The sequence below is a fragment of the Sarcophilus harrisii genome, chromosome 5 (genome assembly GCF_902635505.1).
Source record: "Sarcophilus harrisii chromosome 5, mSarHar1.11, whole genome shotgun sequence".
Taxonomy (NCBI): domain Eukaryota; kingdom Metazoa; phylum Chordata; class Mammalia; order Dasyuromorphia; family Dasyuridae; genus Sarcophilus; species Sarcophilus harrisii.
The window spans coordinates 66632876-66653927 of NC_045430.1; the positions used below are offsets into that span (position 1 = coordinate 66632876).

A 21052-nucleotide genomic window follows, 5' to 3' on the forward strand; every position below is an offset into this window, starting at 1 on the left:
AAATCAAACCTAAGAAAGACTAGAAAAATACAAAAATTTGAAAATGACTATACAGGAATATAGGAAATAAAAAGTATCTTTATAATATGTAAAAGATTAATGCTAGTGCTTACATTCTGAGAATCTAGGACATTGTATCATACTGAGAATAACCAAAATAATTGGAATAGTTTAGTCATTTTAAAAAAAGAATACTTGAAAGAAAAGCATAATATAACTTCAGGAATTTTTTTGGAGGGTGGGCAGGAAGATGAGGAAATGTGAACACTTAAGACTTGGGAAAACAGCATGAAAGGGGACAGGGTCTGGTTCTAAAAAGGAAGAATAGTAAAGGGAGTCAAGGCACAAGGTCATACATACCAAAGGATGATAGTATGCCTTCTACAAAACTCTTTCATAAAGAGTTTCAAAGCTCACTGATGTTAAAGAAAAAGTGAGTGTATTTCACAATGAAAAAACAAAATTCCCAAACCAATTTCTCTCTGATGTCCTTGAGGATAAGTCTTTACTTACCCCAACCCAAGTCACATGGGGACAATTCTACTAACTCTTTCTCACTGACTTTACTGACCCTCACTCCTCCCCCATGCACCCACCCCAAAAGAAAGAATATCCTATTGCTCAGCAGACCCAAGAAAAAACTAGCAAACTGAGGAAAGCATTAACATCAAGGTCTATAAACACAAGAAACATTCAGCTCAAATGTGCAGGGCAATAGTAGGAGCTGAGCAAACCCAGAGGATGAGAGATATAAATCCAATCCCCATCCAAATTCAAAATCAAAATCCTTCCTTCTAGAGGCCAAAGGTTGAGCTTCCTCCTCCAGAAGACTGGCTCTGTCCTAGAAGTGAGAGGACAGTACATGCAAGATCCCGTTGGTAAAAATATGATAGATATCCCAAGTGAATGACTCCAGGATATAATCAAATAAGAAAGCACACTTTTCTAGGAGAAAAAGAGTAGCTTGCCAAAGATAATCTATGCCAATAATATACTCAAACAACTTTTACAAACTATGGCTTGGTATCCTGAATTCAGACTTCTGCAGTAATAAAGAGATAATAGCTACTTTGTAAGCCTTTCCCAATTATCTATTCATCATTACATCAAAAACGATCCTCAGTTCTCCTCAGTCTAACTCCTAAAAAATTGATCAACTAAGTAAATTTAGCTTTCTATCCAGTTTTATGTTGCAGTTTTTGAATCATGTTCAGCCAACAGAAGATGATAAAACACAACCTACATCTCTTAATTCTGGTCCCAGTTTCTAGGAGAATACTACTAACAAAAACAGAATTTGCAAAAGCTTCTAAACTTATGATTCCAAATATATATTCCTGTATTTAGTTGAGAAGTATATCATTCTATGACCTCTTGATCATTTTGTATGAATTTTGTATGTGAAGTATGGGAGAGGAGGATAGAGAGAAAAGAGATAACCCTAAAAACTAATGAAACTATCTATTAAGATATGAAGAGATTGTAATTTGTACCAGCAAAGGGGAAACTTATGATTAAAAAAAAACAAAACAAAACAACAAAAAAAAACAATAGATCTTTTAAAAATAAGAGAAATGGTACATTCATTTGAATGCATTGGAGCCTTACTATAATGCTTTTAGATAAGACAGCTAAAACAAAGTTTTGTTTTTGTTTTGTAGTTTTGTTTTGTTTTGTTGATAGTTCAGGATTTAAAATAAAATGTAAGGATGATATCCAAACAAAACCACTTTATATCAAATTCCACCTTATGATTTCTATAAATGCAAGAACAATATTCCAATACATGGATAATCTTTAACTACAAAGATTCCAGCATTTTGTTCTAAAATTTCTGTACAAAGTGTATTTGGAATTAAGAAAATGCTTATTAGCTCATAAAAATGTAATAAGCAATGGTTATATTCCTAGGGTCTGCAAAAGCTTTTATTTAACCTATAGCAATTGAAATAGAAAAAACCACTGATAATACTGTTTTACACAAAACTGTTTTACACAAAAAAAGTAAATTTAAAACTAAGTAATATAATCCTGTGAAATGCTCGTGCTTAAGGTTCAGGCTTTCATATACTTCCTATTAAGCACACTGTAGACACTACTAGTTTACTACTTTATTACTGGCTTCCCCACCCTGGGAGAGATAATCTTCAACCAAAAACTCTTGTTATATACAATAGTTGATCCATTTGGAGCTTCAGCTATACTTTTTCTAACTCAAATTTGCTCCAAATTCCATGATCTCTTTTTGAGGCCATTAGAGGAAAAAAAGGGAATCATACGTAAGTTCTCTCTGATGACCCCAATTCTTTTATACATTAAATCCTTCTCCTATATCACCACTCAAAAATGAAGGAGATAGTCAAATGAAGTTACCTGTCTTGAGGAGGATTAAATGAGACAATTGTTCTTAATATCCACCCAAGGAAAAAGGACTGTGAGGTAATAAGGGCATAACCAAAAACTGAAAGAAGCAAGATGGCTCAACAAAGCACAGGCTAGTATTGAGCATGTAAATGGGAGGAAACACCAGGGAAACAGACATCTACATGGTGGAGAGAAGAGAAAGGAAAAGAAAAGGTCAAGCTGGTTGCTCCATTCTGAGTAGGGAAAACATGCTACCTCCAAAAGGAAACAACAGTAAGGAAACTGATCCCTGATACAGCTTCAAGAAGGAACTAGCAGGAAAACTAGGACGCTAATGCATTGTTGATGAAGTTGTGAACTGACCCAACCATTCTAGAGAGCAATCTGGAACTAGGCCCAAAGCAATCTGTACATACCCTTTGATCCAGTAGTGTTACTACTGGGCTTATATCACAAAGAGATCTTAAAGGAGGGAAAGGGATCTGCCCTTTTTGTAGTGGCAAGAAACTGGAACCTGAATGGATGCCATCAGTTGGAGAATGGCTGAATAAAATATGGTATGTGAATGTTATGTTATTTTATAAGAAACAATCAGAAGGATGATTTCGGGAAAGCCTGAGATTTACAAAAACTGATGCTGAGTGAAGTAAGAAGAACCAGAAGAATATTGTACACAGTTACAACAAGTCTGTGTGAAGACAACTATGACACTTAGCTCTTCTCAGTAATACAGTGATCTAAGACAATTCCAATGAATCTGAAATAGAAAATGACATCAGCATCCAAAGAGAGACCAATGGAAATTGAATGTGGATCAAAGCCTCTTATTTTCATCTTATTTTTTGTTTTGTTTTGTTTTTCTTTCTTGTAGTTTCTCCCTTTTGTCCTGATTTTTCTTTCACAAAATAATTAACAGAAATATTGTTTATAACCTGTATCAGATTGCTTGCTGTCTTGAGGAAGGGGAACATAAGGAAAGCTATTAAGAAAAAGAAACTATGGAATTCTAAATCTTACAAAAAAGAACAGTGAAAATTATCTTTACATATAATTAGAAAAATACTATTAATCACAAATAAATAAGGAAGTAGTAAACAGAGTTCAAAGAAAGCCCTGTGAACAGTGATACTCAAGGATCAGAGGAGATGCATGTTCCATAAATCCCAAAACTACCCAAAGAAAAGAAGCACATTAAATTTTGGTATGGCATTCATATGCATCTTTGAAATGGAGCACTGATATAATGGAATAATAATAATATATAATTATAAAACCTAGGTTGCAATCCCAGCTCTGCTTCTTCCTCAATGTATTGTCTTGTGCAAGAAAATAACTTTCTTTCTGTGCTTCAGTTTCCTCATCTAAAAAACAGCTATATTAGCTTATGGGATGGTTTTGAGGATCAAGTGAAATGTTATATTGTAAAGTGCTACAGTAATATAAACTATAATCATAAAATTTCACTAAGCTTAGTACTGTTAGCATAGTACATGATACAAAAAACAGAACATGTACCTAAAAATCTTCATGCAACATGTAGTAATGCACTATTTGTGCTCTTATAACATTTTTCTAACTGATATTGTTTACCTGACACACTGTGCTGCTGGTAATTATAGGAAGATGGAATTGCACCAATAGGAAGTTGAGGCTTTGGATTGCCTGGCGGTACCTCATCATCATCCTCCCCAAAGTGATGAACTTTCTCGTACTTTTCTAAATAACTGAAATAAAAAAAGAAACAGTTAAGATTCTGGACATTTCTAGCACTTTATTTGTTTAGTTCCTTTACCACAGTTTCTGTTCTTCTCACCATCAATTCTATTCCCAAATAAAAGAACTAAAGCTTTCTATATTACCAGAAGGAAAAATGTGGCATAAAAATGACAAATAGTAAAATAATTTTAAAATATTCTTTCCCCCCCCAAATTTTTAAATAGAGAAGCAAGAGAAAAATGAAGACTAAAAACACTACCATGTATATAAAAATTGGGACATTTAATAGTTCCATATATTTTGAGTATGGATTGCATCAATAGATCATAATGACAAATATAAAATCTCAAAAAAGGAAATATAAATTTCATATACATTTTATCTAGTGTGGTTATATTATTAAACTATAACTATTAACTCACTGAATAGAGTGACCTGAAATTTTCTGTATAAAAATTTTGATTAAAACTATGCTCACCATATAGGTGACTCTTTTCCCAACTGCTATTAAGAAACAAATTTCCCCATATGCTGCTCGAACAGGTTCTGGAGAGTATAGTCCTATTCCACGAACCATCATTATCTATGATTGTTAGCACATTTGTAATTAATGAAACCAGAGGACAGACAAGAGGATATTGTCTGTATCCACTGATAAGATGAAATGGGGAAAGGTTAACTGCCAATATAATAGGTATGTAAATATAAGGAAATTTTACTATCAGCTTTTAAAAACAATATTGACACTAGCAAATAATATAGTTAAAAACTAGAGACAGTTAAAGGTGGTCCAAAGAACCAAAAAGCAAAATATCTGTTTATGCTCCCTTTGTATAAGCATGCTATGAAGAACATTAAAAAACAAAAATCCTTAAGTTCTTGTCAATTCTGGAGAATTATGAAAGAAGTGTTCAAAAGGTATCCGTTTTTGATTAAATGTTAAAAGCTGATAAAGGCATGGTATGATAGGGAAATGAAAGATTAAGGATCACCTTCTAAAAGAAGATCCTAATGCCCCAAAATGGACACCATTTGGCTTTTTTCTATTCTGTTCAGAATTTTACTCTAAGATCAAATCTATAAATACAGGACATTTCTTTGGGGGTTCTAGAAAAAAAATGAATTGAATGAAAAGTAAAGTTTGAGTGTTAACATAACATAACATTATGAATAGGAATGGCTCTTTGTCAAAAGCTTAAAATCTTATGATTTCTGATGGTTTGTTATTGGTCAGTTTTGATGATAGTTTATATGATACTGAACCAGTGCGCGAATTTACTCCATTACTGGGATAAATCCCACCTGATCTTAGTGTATAATTTTTGTGATATATTACTTTATATTTTTTATATTACTTTAATCTCCTTGCTAGAATTTCATTTAAAATTTTTGCATCATTTTATTTTGCTTCTCTCTCTCTCTTTTTTTTTTTTTTTTTTTTTTGCTTTGATTTGATTTTCCTTGTGTGGCAAGATAATTGTATAAATATGTATGCATATATTAGATTTAACATATATTTCTTGCATGTTTAGCATATATTAGACTACCTGCCACTTAGGGGAGGGCATGGGGAAAGGGGGCGGAAATTGGAACACAAGGTTTTGCAAGGGCTAATGTTGAAGGATTGTCCATGCATATATTCTGAAAAATAAAAAGCTTTAAGAAAAAGAAAAAAATTTTTTGCATCAATATTCACTAGGAAAATTGGTCTATAGTTTTCTTTAATATCATATTTGTGTCATTAAAAGAATTTGGTTGTACTTCTCCTTAATCTATCTTTCCAAATAGTTTATATAGTATTAGAATTAGTTATTCTTTAAATCTGGCCTTGGGGGAATTTTTCTTAGGGAATTCATTCATGGCTTGTTCAATTTATTTTTATAAAATGGTGTTATTTAAATATTCTGTTAACATTTTTGTTAACCTGGACAATTTTTATTTTTTAATTATTAAATTAAAATTTTATTTATTAATTAAATTAATTAAAAATAAATTAATTTAATTAATCCATTTTACTTAAATTATCAGACTTTGTGACATACAATGGAGCAAAATAGCTACTAATTATTGCTTTAATTTCTTCTAAATTTAGTGGTAAACAACTTTTTCATTTTTGTTATTAGCATTTGGATTTTCTTCTTTTTATAAACCAAATTAACCAAGGGTTTATCTATTATTGGATTTTTTTCATAAACCATTTCTTACTTTCATTTTCCTTAATCTCTCCTTTGATTTTTATGATTTCCAATTTGGAGTTTAATTGAAAATTTTTTATTCATTCCTTTTTCAAATATTATTTACTTTGCACACCCAATTCATTGATTTGTTTTGCCTCTATTTTATTGATATAAGCATTTAAAGATATAAATTTTCCCTTAATAACTGTTTTGTCTGAATACCATGAATTTTAGTATGTTGTCTCATTGTTATCATTCCCTTTAATCAAAACTATTTTTCTATGATTTGTTATTTGATCTACTCACCCATTCCTTAGAATTAATTATATAATGGCCAATTAATTTTTAATCAATGCCTCCTCGGCTCTTTATGGAATGTAATTTTTGTGCATTATGGTCTAAAAATGATGCATTTAATATTTGTTTTTTTGCATTTCATTTGAGACTTTTTTATGCCCTAATATAAGCTCATTTTTTGTGTAGATGCCATGTACTGCTACATAAAAGAGTATATTCCTTTCTATCTTCATTTAATTTTTTCCAGAATTCTACTGAATCTAACCATTCTAAAATTCTATTCCTTAACTTCTTCCTTCTTTATTTTGTGATTACATTTATCGGATTCTGAAAGGGAAAAGCTGAGGTCCCACATGTCTATTTTCTCCAGTAATTCAATTAATGTCTATGTTAAAAATTTGGATGCTATACCATTTGGTGCAAATATGTTTAGTAATGATATTACTTCCTTGTCCATAGCAAGATGTAGTTACCTTCCTATTTTTTTCTTCTCTCATTTGATTTTACTTAAGAGGATTTTTGATGTTTCATGGAGTCATTAACTTCTACTTGCCCACTTCTAATTTTGAAGGATTTTCTTCAGTGAACTTTTATACCTCCTTTTTCATTTGGTCAATTGTACTTTTTAAGAAATTGTTTTCTTCAATGACTTTTTTGCACAACTTTTTTCCTTTGGAGGGGGGTTCTCTTTATCAAACTGTTGACTTTTTTTCACAATTGTTTATATCACCCTCATTTAATTTTTAAAATCCTTTTTCAGCTCTTCTAGTTCTTTTGCATCATGATAGCCAATTCACATTTTCCTTTGAAGTTTTGCATGTAGCCTTTTTTTTTTTTTTTTTTTTTTTGACATTGCTGTCCTCTTCTGAGTTTGTGTTCATATCTTAGCTGTCAATATGCCTTTCTGTGTTTTCATGTTTTTGGTTGTTTTTCCTTAATTTTTCAGCCTCTTTCTTGATTTTTAATTTTATAGTATGGGCTTTGCTCCTGGGGTAGAATGGGTACTGTCCTAAGGTTGAAGTTTTTCATGCTGCTGTTTTGAGAACTAGTAAAGAAGGTCTTTCAAGATGGTTGTGATTAAAAAAGAGGGATGTTTACTCAAGTACTGGCCAGTATTCTAGTCTGTGAGTAACTATAAGCACTCTTTTCTGCCCTGGACCTGTGACCAGGATCCCAGCTTTCCCATGCCTGTAGGCTCTGCTTTGTTGGTAGTATTCCTCCTCACCTTGGGGTTGTGATTCAGATCCCTTTCAGGTAATTCAACAGTCCTGTACCCAGTGCCTTCAAAATGTCCCCTGCAACCTCCATCTGACGAGTTGTTGGGCTCCCTTTTAAGTCTTATTATCCACATCATGCCCCTTAAATGTAATCTTATTCTCTCCTCCCTTTCCCTCGGGGGTGTGGTTGTATCTCTATATCTGTGTGTGTCTCTCTGGCTTTATTAGCTCTCTGGGGCACACTTGCAAAAAATTCATCAGATTCTCAGGTCTATGTAGGCAGCCTCACTCTCCTGAACACCAAAACTCTACCAATAACTATTTATTAGACATTTAAGACTGGATGTCCAGGCTTTTCACCAAACTCTTCCCTCTATGGAACTTACCTACTTCTGTCAAGAGTTTTTAACCTCAGCATTATTCTCTACTCACTCTACTTCACCCCCACACACATCCAATCAATTTCCAGTTCTTCTTCCTATACCTTAAAGGATCTCAGATATATAGACTCGATATATATATTTCAAAGAAAATGGTAGAATATCTACTTTATACATGACATCATGCTACAGGAAATTTAAATACATTTCAATGAAATCAAAGAGATTCAGTATGATGTAGTGCCTAAAGAACCAGCACTGAAGTTAGCAGGTTAAAAGTTCAAGTTTCATCAATGACATATTAAATATGAATATACCGAGCAATTTTATAAGAATCTAAGTTAAGTAGAAAACCAAGCTAAAAAGCACTGGTACAGGGAATTTCCTCAGTTGAGAATTGTCTAAACCAATGAAATTGCAAGTCTGAGCCACAGCTGATTTCTTTATGCTTAATAAAAAAATATTTTAAAAGGAAAAATTATTGAATGTCTACTTTCAAATATGTGTGCCCTGTCCTGTATAATTTGTCCATCACCTCTTTGTCATTATGTGGGTAGCATCTTCATCATTGATCTTCTGGGATCTTGGTTGAACATTGTGCTGATCAGAGTTACTAAATTATTCAGAATTATTCATTTATTACAGTATTAACGTTATGGTATGAATTATTTTCCTGGTTCTTCTCACTTCATTCTATATTCATTCTTAATCTTCCTGGTTTCTCTGAAATAGCCTTTTTTTTTTGTTTGTTTCTAATAGTATATTTCAGGTTTCATTATATTTATGTCACAATTTATTCAATCTTCCTCTCTCCCAAAATATGAATCCCTTGACTTCCTGCAAGTCCCATCTTTTGCAAGACATATTTCTAAACTCCCTTAATGGTACTGCCTTCCATCTGCTGATTATTTCTAATTTATCCTGCATATATTTGTTTATACATATATTTGCCTATTTTCTACCTTCGTTTAACATCAAGGTTTTTGTTGTTGTTTTTAACATTTCCTAATACTCTCAACACTTAGCATAGTTGACCCTAAGTGCTTCTAAACTGTTAAAAGTTAAGTTCCAGATTTCAATGAGTTTGAATCCTGGATTCCCCCTCCTCTGGGGTTAGTGATCATAATTTCCTCTCTGTAGAGGCTAGGCACTTATTGAATTTTTCTCTTCCCAGGGAAAGTGGTTAGAGCACCAAAGAAAGTGTCTCTTTTTTTCCCTTGGAAGTAGTCACAACTCTTCCTATCTGGTCTGAATTAGGTTTGGAGCTGCTTTAATGAGCTCAAGGATCTCCAAATAATTCAGAGCTCTCTCACTGCCTTTAGGAAACTAGGATCAGAGTCCCAAAGCTTTCCTCCAGGATCCAAACTGTAGGTATCCCTACTCTTTAGGCACCTAAATCCCAGGGAAAATTCTTTCCTTGGGGGTGAGCTTGGGAGAATGAGATTGCAGTAGATATTGCTGAAGTCCAGCTCTTAACCTGGGGATTAAATTCTTATTTCCTTTCCTCTAGGGACCAGAAGGGAACAATTTAATTATGGTCCTTTTCCTTCTCCAGCAGTGCTGAGCCAAAGGATTGATTCCTCTCCATGGAAAAGTGCTTATACATATGTCCCCTGGGGCTAAGTCTTATGATGGTGGAAAATGTAAGTTTTGTAGTGTAATGAATGAGCTAGGATACCCCTGGTTCCTACTACTTTGTCATATTGGTTAGTCTTCCTCTGACAAGGGTTACCAAAGATGGTCTTGTAATTGAGAAGCCCAGCTTCACTAAGGTTAGAAGGCTCATCACCAAATTAGTTGCCCGCTCTCTCTCTCTCTTTTTTGCACAAAGAAACAAACTGTCTTTTACTACATATTATTTGGGGTCCTAAGCTAACAAACACAAAATTAGAGATTGCCTCTTCTTATACTGCATGATTTATATGGGACTGGATAAAATCTTTGAATGTCTCTTAAATCTCCTTTTAACTACCTCAGATTATTTACCCACTTCCTCTCCCAAATGTTACATTTAGTATACAATTGTTTTTGGGTTTTTTGGGACTCTTAGTAGAAGTACTTAGTATAAGTTTTCTTAAAAGTTGCTTTTTTCCTTTAAAATTTGTATTTTAAAATAATTAGAACAGAACAGTTTGCTAATGACAATTAAACATTTATTTAATGTTTAAAGTCTTGAATTACACATACTTGTATTCTGGGAGCTTTTAATCTTGTAGGGGAGACAAGAAGGGTACCTTAAACATATATGTATGTATCTACATATATATCCATAACCACAAGCCATTCCTTAGCAGATAAGTGGTCTCAGGATATGAACAAGTAGTTCTCTAAAGAAATGCAAACAATTAACCAGCTCACAAAGAATATTCTAAATCATTATAAAAATAAAAGAAATAAAAATCAGTAATATAACTTTGGAAAACAACAATAAAATATCCATACTCTTTGATCTAGAGATGCCACAGCTAGGCTTATACCCCAAGGAGACTAGTAATGAGAACAAAGTTCTCTATCTAGCAAAATATTTATTGCATCACTTATGGCATAGCAAAGAACTGGAAACCAAAGTATTTGCTCATGAAGTGGAGAATAGCCAAACAAACTGTAGTATGACTTTTCTGTAAGAAATAACAAATAGGTTGAATACTGAGAAGCATCAAATTTACATAATCTGATAGAGTGAAGCAAAGCCAAGAAAATAATACTGACACTACAACAACAAAATCATGAAAGGTGAATGAAAATCAAAAAGAATAAACATGTCTCAGAGGAGAAATGAGAAGACATTCCCATTCTACCCCTCGGAAAAGGTAGGCTGTAATGCATTCTTTACACTGTATGGATTTTCAGACTTTTTTGATTTATTTGTTTTTTCTCTCTTTTTTTTCTTTAAAAACATATTCTTTTTTATGTGGGAGAGCTCTCTAAGAGTAAGGGGTAGAAAGATACTTAGAGAAATTCTGATGTTTAAAAAAAAAAATTGCCAAGGATCTACATATACTACATATCAAAGAGCAATGAAAATATCATACCTTGCAAAGTTAAGCAAATCTTGAATGGCCAAAAAAAAAAAAAAAAAAAAAAAAGATATTTCACGAATTGCCAGACTTTTGGGATTTTGTTACCAAAAAACCCTGCATTTAATAGAAAATTTGACATATAAGATCCAAGAGAATGGGATAAATACCACAGACTAATTACAAAAGACTCAGTAAGGACAAACTATCTTATGTTTTACTTCTGAATATGTAAACATGTCAAGACTGTCATTAGTAATATACACACACACACACACACACACACACAAAGGGGTGCAAGAGGAAAAATTGACAGAGAAATCAGATGAAGGAAGAGAGCTGGTAGTTCTGGAATCCTATTCTCATCAAGAATGGGTTAAAGAGGGAAATCAGTTAATCAATTTAGAAGATCTTAAAGTCTTCTAAATTCAGAAAGAAATAAGAGGAAAGAACATGGGAGAGGAAAGGGATGGATCAATGGGGAATTAATAGGTTAATTAACAGGAGAGAAAGATAGAAGGTAGAAGTAAAGGAAAGGAAGCAGAGCAACAAGAAATAAGACACACACACACACACAAACAAAATTATCAGGAATAGAATTTATTAAGTAAAAAAAAATAAGGGTAGTAATCATGACCTCAGACTAAAATAGATTTAATCAAGAGAGAAAAAACAGGGAAACTATACTATGTCGACCATGTTAATCAATATTGTTTTAAACTATTTAAAATAACTAGGCAATAAAAGATTGGAATATTGCTATGGTATAGGAAACGGTGAGTTGCTAGATTTAGAAAAACATGGAAAGACTTGGACTTAGTAAGATGCCATCTACCTTCAGAGAAACAGAGGAAAACCATAATAAAGTCTTTCATAAATACATATGAATATATACATCTATCTATGTGTATGATTATAGACATCTATGTATATGTATATAGATGTATATTGTTTTGTGTGTATGTGCATTTGTGTATTTATAGCCCTCTAGAAAGGGAGGGGAGGAGGAAAGGAGGGGAAAATAAAAAGGGCACAGTAGAGAACAAAAGAAAACCTACAAGGAAAACAGCTCTGAATATAATGTATAGTATTCGTAATATAGACTTTCTTGAAATGGAAATGTATTTCCTCATATTTTGAATCCTCTCATGTTCTGCTGTATACATGGCAATGTTTTTTCTTTTCCTATTTTGTATTTAAGTTTTAAATAATTTTTTTAAATTTAAAGTTAATTTTAAAAAAGTAATTGGAGAATAATGTAATCTCTAAAAATTCTAAAAATTCAAAAATTGACCTTGATAGTGGCAGATGAATGCCCAAATGAAGATTCAACGCGTCTTGGCTCCCAGATCATGTCTTTATGATTTATATCAGCTAATGTTTGATTTGTATACCTCTCTACCTGAGATTATATAAAAATAAAAAAAGTTTTAAGAAGCCCTAATTTAGATTACACTCCTAAAGAACCCAAAATGCAGAAAGATATAACATTTTTAAAATTATATGATCCAAGAATATATTTCATTTTTCTGATAGTTTGCCCACTAAGACCATCTTTTTTATTTCTACAGTGACTTTTTTCAGAGTTAAAGTTAGATGGGATAAAAGATTAAATACTGGGCCAAGACTGAGGATGACTTATCTGTCTGAGCTAAAAGTTGGTCTCAGACACTTATCAACATATCACTTCACCCCATTTGCCTCAGTTTCTTCATCTGTAAAATGAGCTAGAGCAGGAAATGGTAAAATACTCCAAACTCTTTGCCAAAAACAACCCCAATAGACATGAAGACACAAGTGAACAAGAACAAAATTCAATGTCAATTTGGGAATGGAGGAATTTTAAGCAGGTGAAGAGGAAGAAGAGAAATATTGCTAAAATATGCCTATCAATAAGACAATTTTTAAAATAAGCCCAGTAGAGAAGCATGAAAACAAGAAATTCTACTTTCTAATAAATATATCCAGTAACTCTAGAGATTTATAGAATATTCTTTTTAAAAAATTAAATCATGAGCTATAATATTCTTCTCTGGGAGCAGGTTTCTTGGGAGGCTTCTGGGAGCAGTCTTGGTTTCAGTTCAGAGTAATCACCCCAAATGCAGCCAGGGATTAAAGTCCAAATCCTTTATTGTCTCCTTCAAAGTCTTATCTCCTTCACTTGGGGCCCGGCTAGTTTTTCTTAGAGGCCTTCTGTAGTCTTGGTTCTGAGAGCTCAAGCTACCTTCTCTGGCTTGTGAATCTCCTCGACTGAAAATCCTGGCTGAGACTCCGAGAGTTCTATTGGGCTTCTGTTCTAGTGGGCTTGTCCTTCCTGGACCTGAGACCTCCTCCTTACATATCCCACACTGAGTATACACCAATCATTATATCACTAGGAAACCATTATTTGTTGTAATATTAAATCAATGCTAAATTAGATTTGACCATTATCTCCTCAATTCCACTTAGTACCTTGTTTCAAGTTCTGGCCCATAACATCTCCTTGTAGGATCACGTCAATCATACTGAACCATGTTAAATTAGATAATTATTGTCTCTATCAATTCCACTGACTTAGCATCTTGTAAGAATCCTAACATCTCCTTCTTTCTTTTGATTTAGAACATAGGTGGTCATGACCTCCCTTACTTCTCAAGGAGATGAGAACCCCCAAAAAGGAGGTAATCACATCTTCCCTGACTGCTCAAAAAGGGGTGAAAACGCCATAAAAGAAGGTGGTCATGCCCTCTCTGACTCCTTAGAAAGGAAGATGAAAACACCAAAGGAAATGGGAAATCAAATCAGATTAGCGGGTTTCTGAAGGGGCTCACTCTTAAAACAAGTATACATAAATCCATCAATATGGGAGGTATTACACATAATCACATAAATTACATAAGCACATAGCAATATAACACAGGCTAGAAATGATGTAACAAATAAGATGAATCAACATGAGGAATTATACATGTCCATAAATCCTAGAAACAGTCCAAAAAGAATCTATTGTCCATTACTTCACATGCCAGGAATCCAATAATTCCTGCAAGTTTTGAAGTCTTGCAATAGTCTCATCAACAATTTTTCATCTCAAGGAATCCAATGATTCCTGCTGGTTTTCAAGTCTTGCAACAGTCTTATCTTGTGTTACGGAATCCAAGGATTCCTGCAGATTTTGTTCTTAGTTCTTCTCTTTTGTTTCAAGGTTTTTCTCTTTTTTCTGTCTCTCCCTAATGGACAAGGTGAATACGGCTCCTTGGCACCCATCTGATTCCTTCTCCATCTGTAGAGATACAAACAAACCCTCTCCCCGCAAGCAGTTAACCTATCTGGTCCCTTTTATTTACCACTTTTGGGATTTATCATCATCATCTGGCAATATTGGAGCTGTTTGCACTGGACAATGCCCTGTTGGTTTTAAATGCCTGTATTCTCCCCAATTGTAATCCTTTTCTGCTATTTGATTGCTTTTCTCTTGGTTGATCATGTAATCCCTTTCTGCCATCTGATTGCTTTTTGGCTGACTGATCACATCAGAGTCCTCAACTTCTAAAGACTCTCTGGATATAAACTCAGATGCCATCATGCCCCACCTGTCTTTTGTATGATATCTTGGGACTGGGCCTTGCCTCTCACTTCCCTGGGTCAATCTACATCCCGAGGCCCAATGGAAGTCCTTGTGGCATTTTGGACATAGGTCTTCTCTCACCCTGTCCTCTCACTCTATCTCCATATCTACATTAGGCTCTCAGATGTCCTGTTTTTCCACACTGAAAGCATCAATGACTTTCTCTAGAAGTCCCTTGCCAAGGGGGACCCTGTCTTCCTATGTTCATCATAGTTTGGATATAATAAGCATTTATGCCCACTGTGGCACAGCGTCTTATGATCTCTAAAGGAGCATCTTTGTGTAGTCCCCATATAATTCTTCTGCAAACCTCATTGCAATTGTCTTTCAGATATACCCTGTCCTTCTCTCTTAACCTTAACCAATGCCTTTTGTAATCTTGTCATAGGCTGCTTCATAGGTGCTGCTGATTGTGTCACTGTCTCTCCCCCTCCTCCTTCTCATTCCATCCATGAAGAGTTGAGGTAGGTAGGTCAGGGTATGGGGAATGACCTAATTTATCCTGCTGTGAAGCACCATACTCAGAATTATATTTAACTCCATTCTTATCTGATTCTTCATCCTTTTCACCTAGTTTACTTGGCTCTTTCCCCTCCTGCTCTTTCTTCTTATAACATATCATTTCCTAAAGCCAGTTGTATTAAATTATATGTATTAAGTGTGTCTTTGGAAATTGAGTCAGGCCCATTTTCATTGTAGAATTGACACACTTGGCTGTCCTACTAATTTCCATTCCTCTAGATCCAATTCTTTTTCTACAGAGAACCAATAAGATGTGTACTGTATAGTTTCTAAAAGTTCAGTGATCTTCTCCCAAATTATAATCAAACCTTGGCTTTTCACAAGTCTGACAATGATCTCTACACATTTTCCTTGAACTGGAAAAGAAGGCAATTTTCTAAAAATCTGCCCATTTTAGCTGAAATATTATTTTAGCCCTTTAACAAAGTTTCCTTGTCTGTTTTTGAACTCACCCTAATTTCTGAGTAGAGGAGGTTTTTCCACTGAAATCAGGATCAGAGACTTTTCCACTGAAATCAGGATCATGTCTGTCCCATGTTCGGGTGCCAAAATGTAATATTCTTCGCTAAAATGTAATCTTCTTTGGGAGCAGGTTTCTTGGGGGGCTTCTGGAAGCAGCCTTCCTTTCAGTTCAGTGTAATCACCCCAAATGCAGCCAGGTATTAAAGTCTAAATCCTTTATTGTCTCTTTCCAAGTCTTGTTTCCTTCCTTGGGCCCGGTTAGTTTTCTTAGAGGCGTATCTCTCTCCTTGGTTCTGAGAGGTCCTGCCGTTAGTCCTTTGCCTCTGCCAGCTTCAGCCTCCAGCCAGCACAAAGGTGGAAGATGGAATGAATCTGTCTCCTCCTCCAAGAGCTTCTAGTGGCCTTCTGTGTCTGGCCCTGAGAGCTTCTTGCTTATATGCTGTACACCAAGTATACACCAATCATTATATCACTAGGAAACCATTATTTGTTGTAAGATTAAATCAGTGCTAAACTAGATTTAACATTGTCTCCTCAATTCCATTTAGTGTCTTGTTTCAAGTTCTGGCCCATAACATCTCCTTGTAGGATCAGATCAATCATACTGAACCATGCTAAATTAGATAATTACTGTCTCTCTCAATTTCAGTGACTTAGCACCTTGTAAGAATGCTAACAATTAGCATAGTGTAGATACCTCAATATAAAGTTAACTATCTTTTTACAAATTACTAAAATTGAAATATGAATTTCACAAATTTTAAATGTTACATTCAAGGAGGTCTTTACATGTAGAGAGAATTTGTTCCCTCTAAAGTTGAAATAAATGTCTACTCTTTTAATTTCAAGACTTCTATGGAATAGCAAGATAAAGCAACACTATTCTTAATGCTTTCTTGCCTCTTTGCTTCCCTAACAGACTTTAGAGAAAAACTAATTGGTTTATACTAAACTACTGTTACTATCTATTCTTACTTTAACATCCTAAATTGAGATGACACTCAATTAAAGCCACTTTAACTGATGACCCTTACTTAGAGGGACTTTGGTATTTCATATGCTTTAATACTGTATCAAGAGTGCAAAAAAAAGGTCCTAATTTTCAGAAAAAGAGAAAATGAAGCAGGCAAACTGTAGGTCAGTAAGCTTGTTATCAGTTCTTGATACAATTCTAAAATGTAGTTAAATGATCACAAAGCACCCACATGACTTCATTAATAAACAACTAATTCCATACTACATTTCCTTTTCTGAAAGATTACTCAACCGATGAATCATTAGAATGCTGTGGATTAAGGATAAACCTTGATTTCAGCAAGCAATTGAAAGAAATCTATCATGATATATTTGTGGATAAGATAACGACATACAGTTGAGATATAGGTATATTCAACAACCCATTAAAAACCGATCACTTGTGTCTCAATGCCAAATTGACAGGGTCATCAGTGGAAAGAGTATACCATGGATCTGTGCTAAATCAGTCAACAAGCATTCATTAAGCACTACTTCTGCTTCTATATATTGTGCTAAAGACTGGGTATATCAAAAGAACAAAAAAGGGAGTGAAAGGGGAGAGAAATAATGGTACTAGTATTAAGAATTCACTTCCAATGAAGGAGACAACATGCCATACATATATAAAAGACACAAACAATATGATATTCTTAGAGAGAAGAAATCAGCAGCTCGAGTGACCACAGTGATACTCTTGTGGACAATGCTGAGCTGAATTCTGGAGGCAACTAGGGAATCTAGGACTGGGAGGTGAGGAGAGAGAAATTGCTATGGGAAAGCAGTCATAAGGAACAGCTGGCACAAACACAAGGAAGTTGGAAGGCAGAATATCCTGTGTGGACAAGGCAACTAAGTCTACTCTGTAGAGCATATAAAATATCACAAACTATTTGATTCTCACAACAACCTAAGAAAGCTATTATGATGATGCCTATTTTACAGAAGCAGGATCTGAGACAGAGATTAAATGACTTGCTCACTGCTAAATGACAATGCACACTACTGGTCAGTGTCTGAGAGTCAATTTGAACTCAGGTCTTCTAAACTTCTATTTGATCCCAGAACAAACAAGAGTATCTGGAGTCTATTGAGTTACATGGGTGATATGGTCAGGCCAACATTTTGGTAAAATCTCTTTGACTGTTGAGTCAAAAAAGTAAAAAAAAAAAATCCTTTGCTATATAAATATTTATATCAGTACCTTAATTGAGAGCACTGATTGCATGCTTGACAAATTATCTGATCAAAGCTAATATGAGTAACAGTAAAATGAGAACAAAAAGATCTCAATAAGCTAGAACTCTATATACTACAGTAAGATGCAATTTAACAGGTATATGTAAAGACTTAATGGTGAGTTTTTAAAAAGCAGCTTCATACGCAGAGTTTGGGGAAGGCTTTAGCAATTTTTCTGAAAAAGATCTGGGATTTAAAAAAAAAAAAAAAAAAAAACAAGCTAGGATTACTGGGAGGTACAAGTACAAAATAAGTTAACACTGTGATAAGACCAGTCCAAACAACAACAACAACAACAACCCTAATGTAATTTTAGGCAGAGATCAAAGAGGCATAATGTCCTAAGAAAGATGATGGTGTCACTGTACTCTGTCCTCATCAGATTACATCTGAGGAACTATGTTCAGCTCTGGCTGCCCCATTACAAGAAAGGCTAAATTACAGAGTTTTCAGAGGAAAGTGAAGATAGTGAAACTGCCTTGAGATTATATAATATGAAAAATGACTAAAGGTTCAGGGATTTAGCCTAGAAGAGAAACAGAGATGGAAATTGTTTTCAAATATCGAAGAAGCTAAGATTTGATGGCACATGAATTGGGATACTGGCACATAAAAGAAAGAGCCGATGTGTTCTCTCTCACCCAGGAGCTAGCAAATTTCTGCTTTTTTAATGTAATGAGAGATCACCCAATAGTGAGTACTACCAACAAATAAAATGGCCTGTTTTAGGAGGTAATGGTTTTCTCCTATTGGAGGTCTTCAAACAAAGAGTACTTTCGCTTAGAAAAAATATGACTAAAGACTTAACATCCAAATCAGAGATTTTCCAATTTTGTGAGATAAGGATTACGGAAAGCTTGTTTTAAAAAGCTACTTTATTTGCATTTTATTTCTTAAACTTATTGCAAAACAAATCCTTTAAAAATTACTACTGATTTTCAAAGATATATATGACTTAATTTAATCCAGTAAACATATATTAATCATCTACAGTGAGCAATGCTTGGGGATGAAAAAGGGAAAAAAAGATAAATACAGATAAAAGAAAATAACAAAATAACTAAAATACAATAAAAACAACAATGCCGGCTTTATAAACAGTTATAAATTTATAAAGTTCTTTTATATGTATACTTTTCCAGGTTTCACTACATACATAAAATTGGGTGCTTCAGATTAAAAGGCCAATTTTACTGAGACTCAGAAAGGTTAAGTAGCTTGTCCTTGTTTATACATCTATTAGGGAATATGGCCAAATTTTGGCTATATTAGACAATACATGTGATTGGAAAGACAGCATCATAAAGCAGACCTCTAAGTTATGATGAGCACTGAAAAACAGAACAAAAACTTTATATATTAGTCCATAATGAATGGAAATCACAGAAAGCAAGATGTAGGAAACTTGCAAAGACACTAGTGGAAGAACAGACTATAAGGTAATAAAGCTAACTAGCAAATTATTACACTAGTTCAGATGAAAGGTAATAAGGAAGGCTGCCTAGCAGTGGAAGGATGAAGAAAAATGAACATCTAAAAAATGTATAATTATAATTAACACATCTTGCCAGCTGATTGGATTTGGTGGGGTGGAGGAGAAAAAAGGAATAAGACAAAAAAGGCATGATTCTTATTAAGTTTCATGAATGAGTGACTTGGAAAGTGGTGCTATATCCAAAATAAGGAAGATAAGAGAGACTGATTTGGACTTTAAGATGAGTTCAGTTTTGGAGAGGTTGAGATTAAGGTGATGACAGCAGCAAACATATGTGATAATGATCAGAAAATTGGGAAATTAAAGGTTAGAGAAATATCTTCTAATCTTCTACATAGAAGTAATAACTGAAATAATGAGGGTAGATTTAACAGTTTAGAGAAACATGGAAGGAGGGGGAAAAAAAAAGGAATACCCACAACAAGGATTCTAACAAACAGAAAGAGACACAATCAAGAGAATCAAAAAAGTTGCAGTGTTGTAGAATCCCTAGGATGTGAGATTAATATGAAGAAAAGAGCAGTCAATATTAATAAACACAGCAGGAGATCAAAGAGAACTAAGCCTGGAAAATGTTAAATTAATTTCATAAGATTATTAATAACCTTCAAAAGAGAAGTTGCAGTGGAGTGATAAGATAAAAAAGAACAAAATTCTATATACCCCTGAAAAGGAAATACTCATATACTCTAACAATACTTTTTTGACTTTTTTTACTTTAAATTCTCAACTGACTCAATTTTTAAAAATTTTATCCTGAACATCTATTACACATAGTAGGTACTTAATTAAATGCTTCTTGACTCAGTGTAGAAACATTAAATAAAAATCTTGCCTTACTGTATTTGCTTCAGGCAAAATATTCATTTGATTATAAAATGTTTGTTATAAGTTTCTAATCTGACATAAATTCAAACATTAAGACATCACTTAAAACCAGGTCTTGTGAACAACAAGATGGGGGACTACACATTTACTCTGAAGGTTTCTATTGTTCATTTGTTTTCAACCCTTCAGGACCCTATCTGGGGTTTTCTTGGCAGATACCAGAGTGGTTTGCCATGTCCTTCTCCAGATCATTCTACAGATGAAGATCTGAGGCAAACAGAGTTAAGTCACTTGCCCAGGGTCACACAATGTGTGAAGCCTGATCTGCACTCACAAAGATGAGTCTTTATTACTCCAGGCCCAGACTTTATCTAGCTGTTCCTCTATGACCTATCAAATCTCTCCAAATCAAAAACTATGCATGAAAAATAAAGAGTATCTTCAGCTGTCTCCATGGTCTACAAAAGCCAAAATTCAAAAGGTTAAAAAACAAATCTAAAAACTCATGAACTGCCACTCACTGAATCTGAGATCATTCAGCACCCCTCTCCCCCCCACTCTATAGGTGGGTCAGTACATTTTGTGCGCCAACATACCAACATGGGAAGGCACATAAGTGGGGGAGGGGAACATGCAAGGAGCCAAAAAAAAAAAAAAGTGCGGTAAACCCTGGTCAAATCAAGGTGCAGGAGAGGAGTCAGTGTAGCTATGGTC

The 21052-nt window shown here is 34.1% G+C and overlaps 1 protein-coding gene across 2 annotated transcripts in view; it reads right to left on the reverse strand.

The window, feature by feature from the left end:
- Positions 1-21052, reverse strand: part of ARID2 (AT-rich interaction domain 2) — a 203508-nt gene that overhangs the window by 95425 nt on the left and 87031 nt on the right. For both annotated transcript variants that reach the window (XM_031940372.1, XM_031940371.1), the window contains one exon: positions 3955-4088. In XM_031940372.1, coding sequence (XP_031796232.1) covers positions 3955-4088 — 134 coding nt within the window. The remainder of the gene's footprint in view (positions 1-3954; positions 4089-21052) is intronic.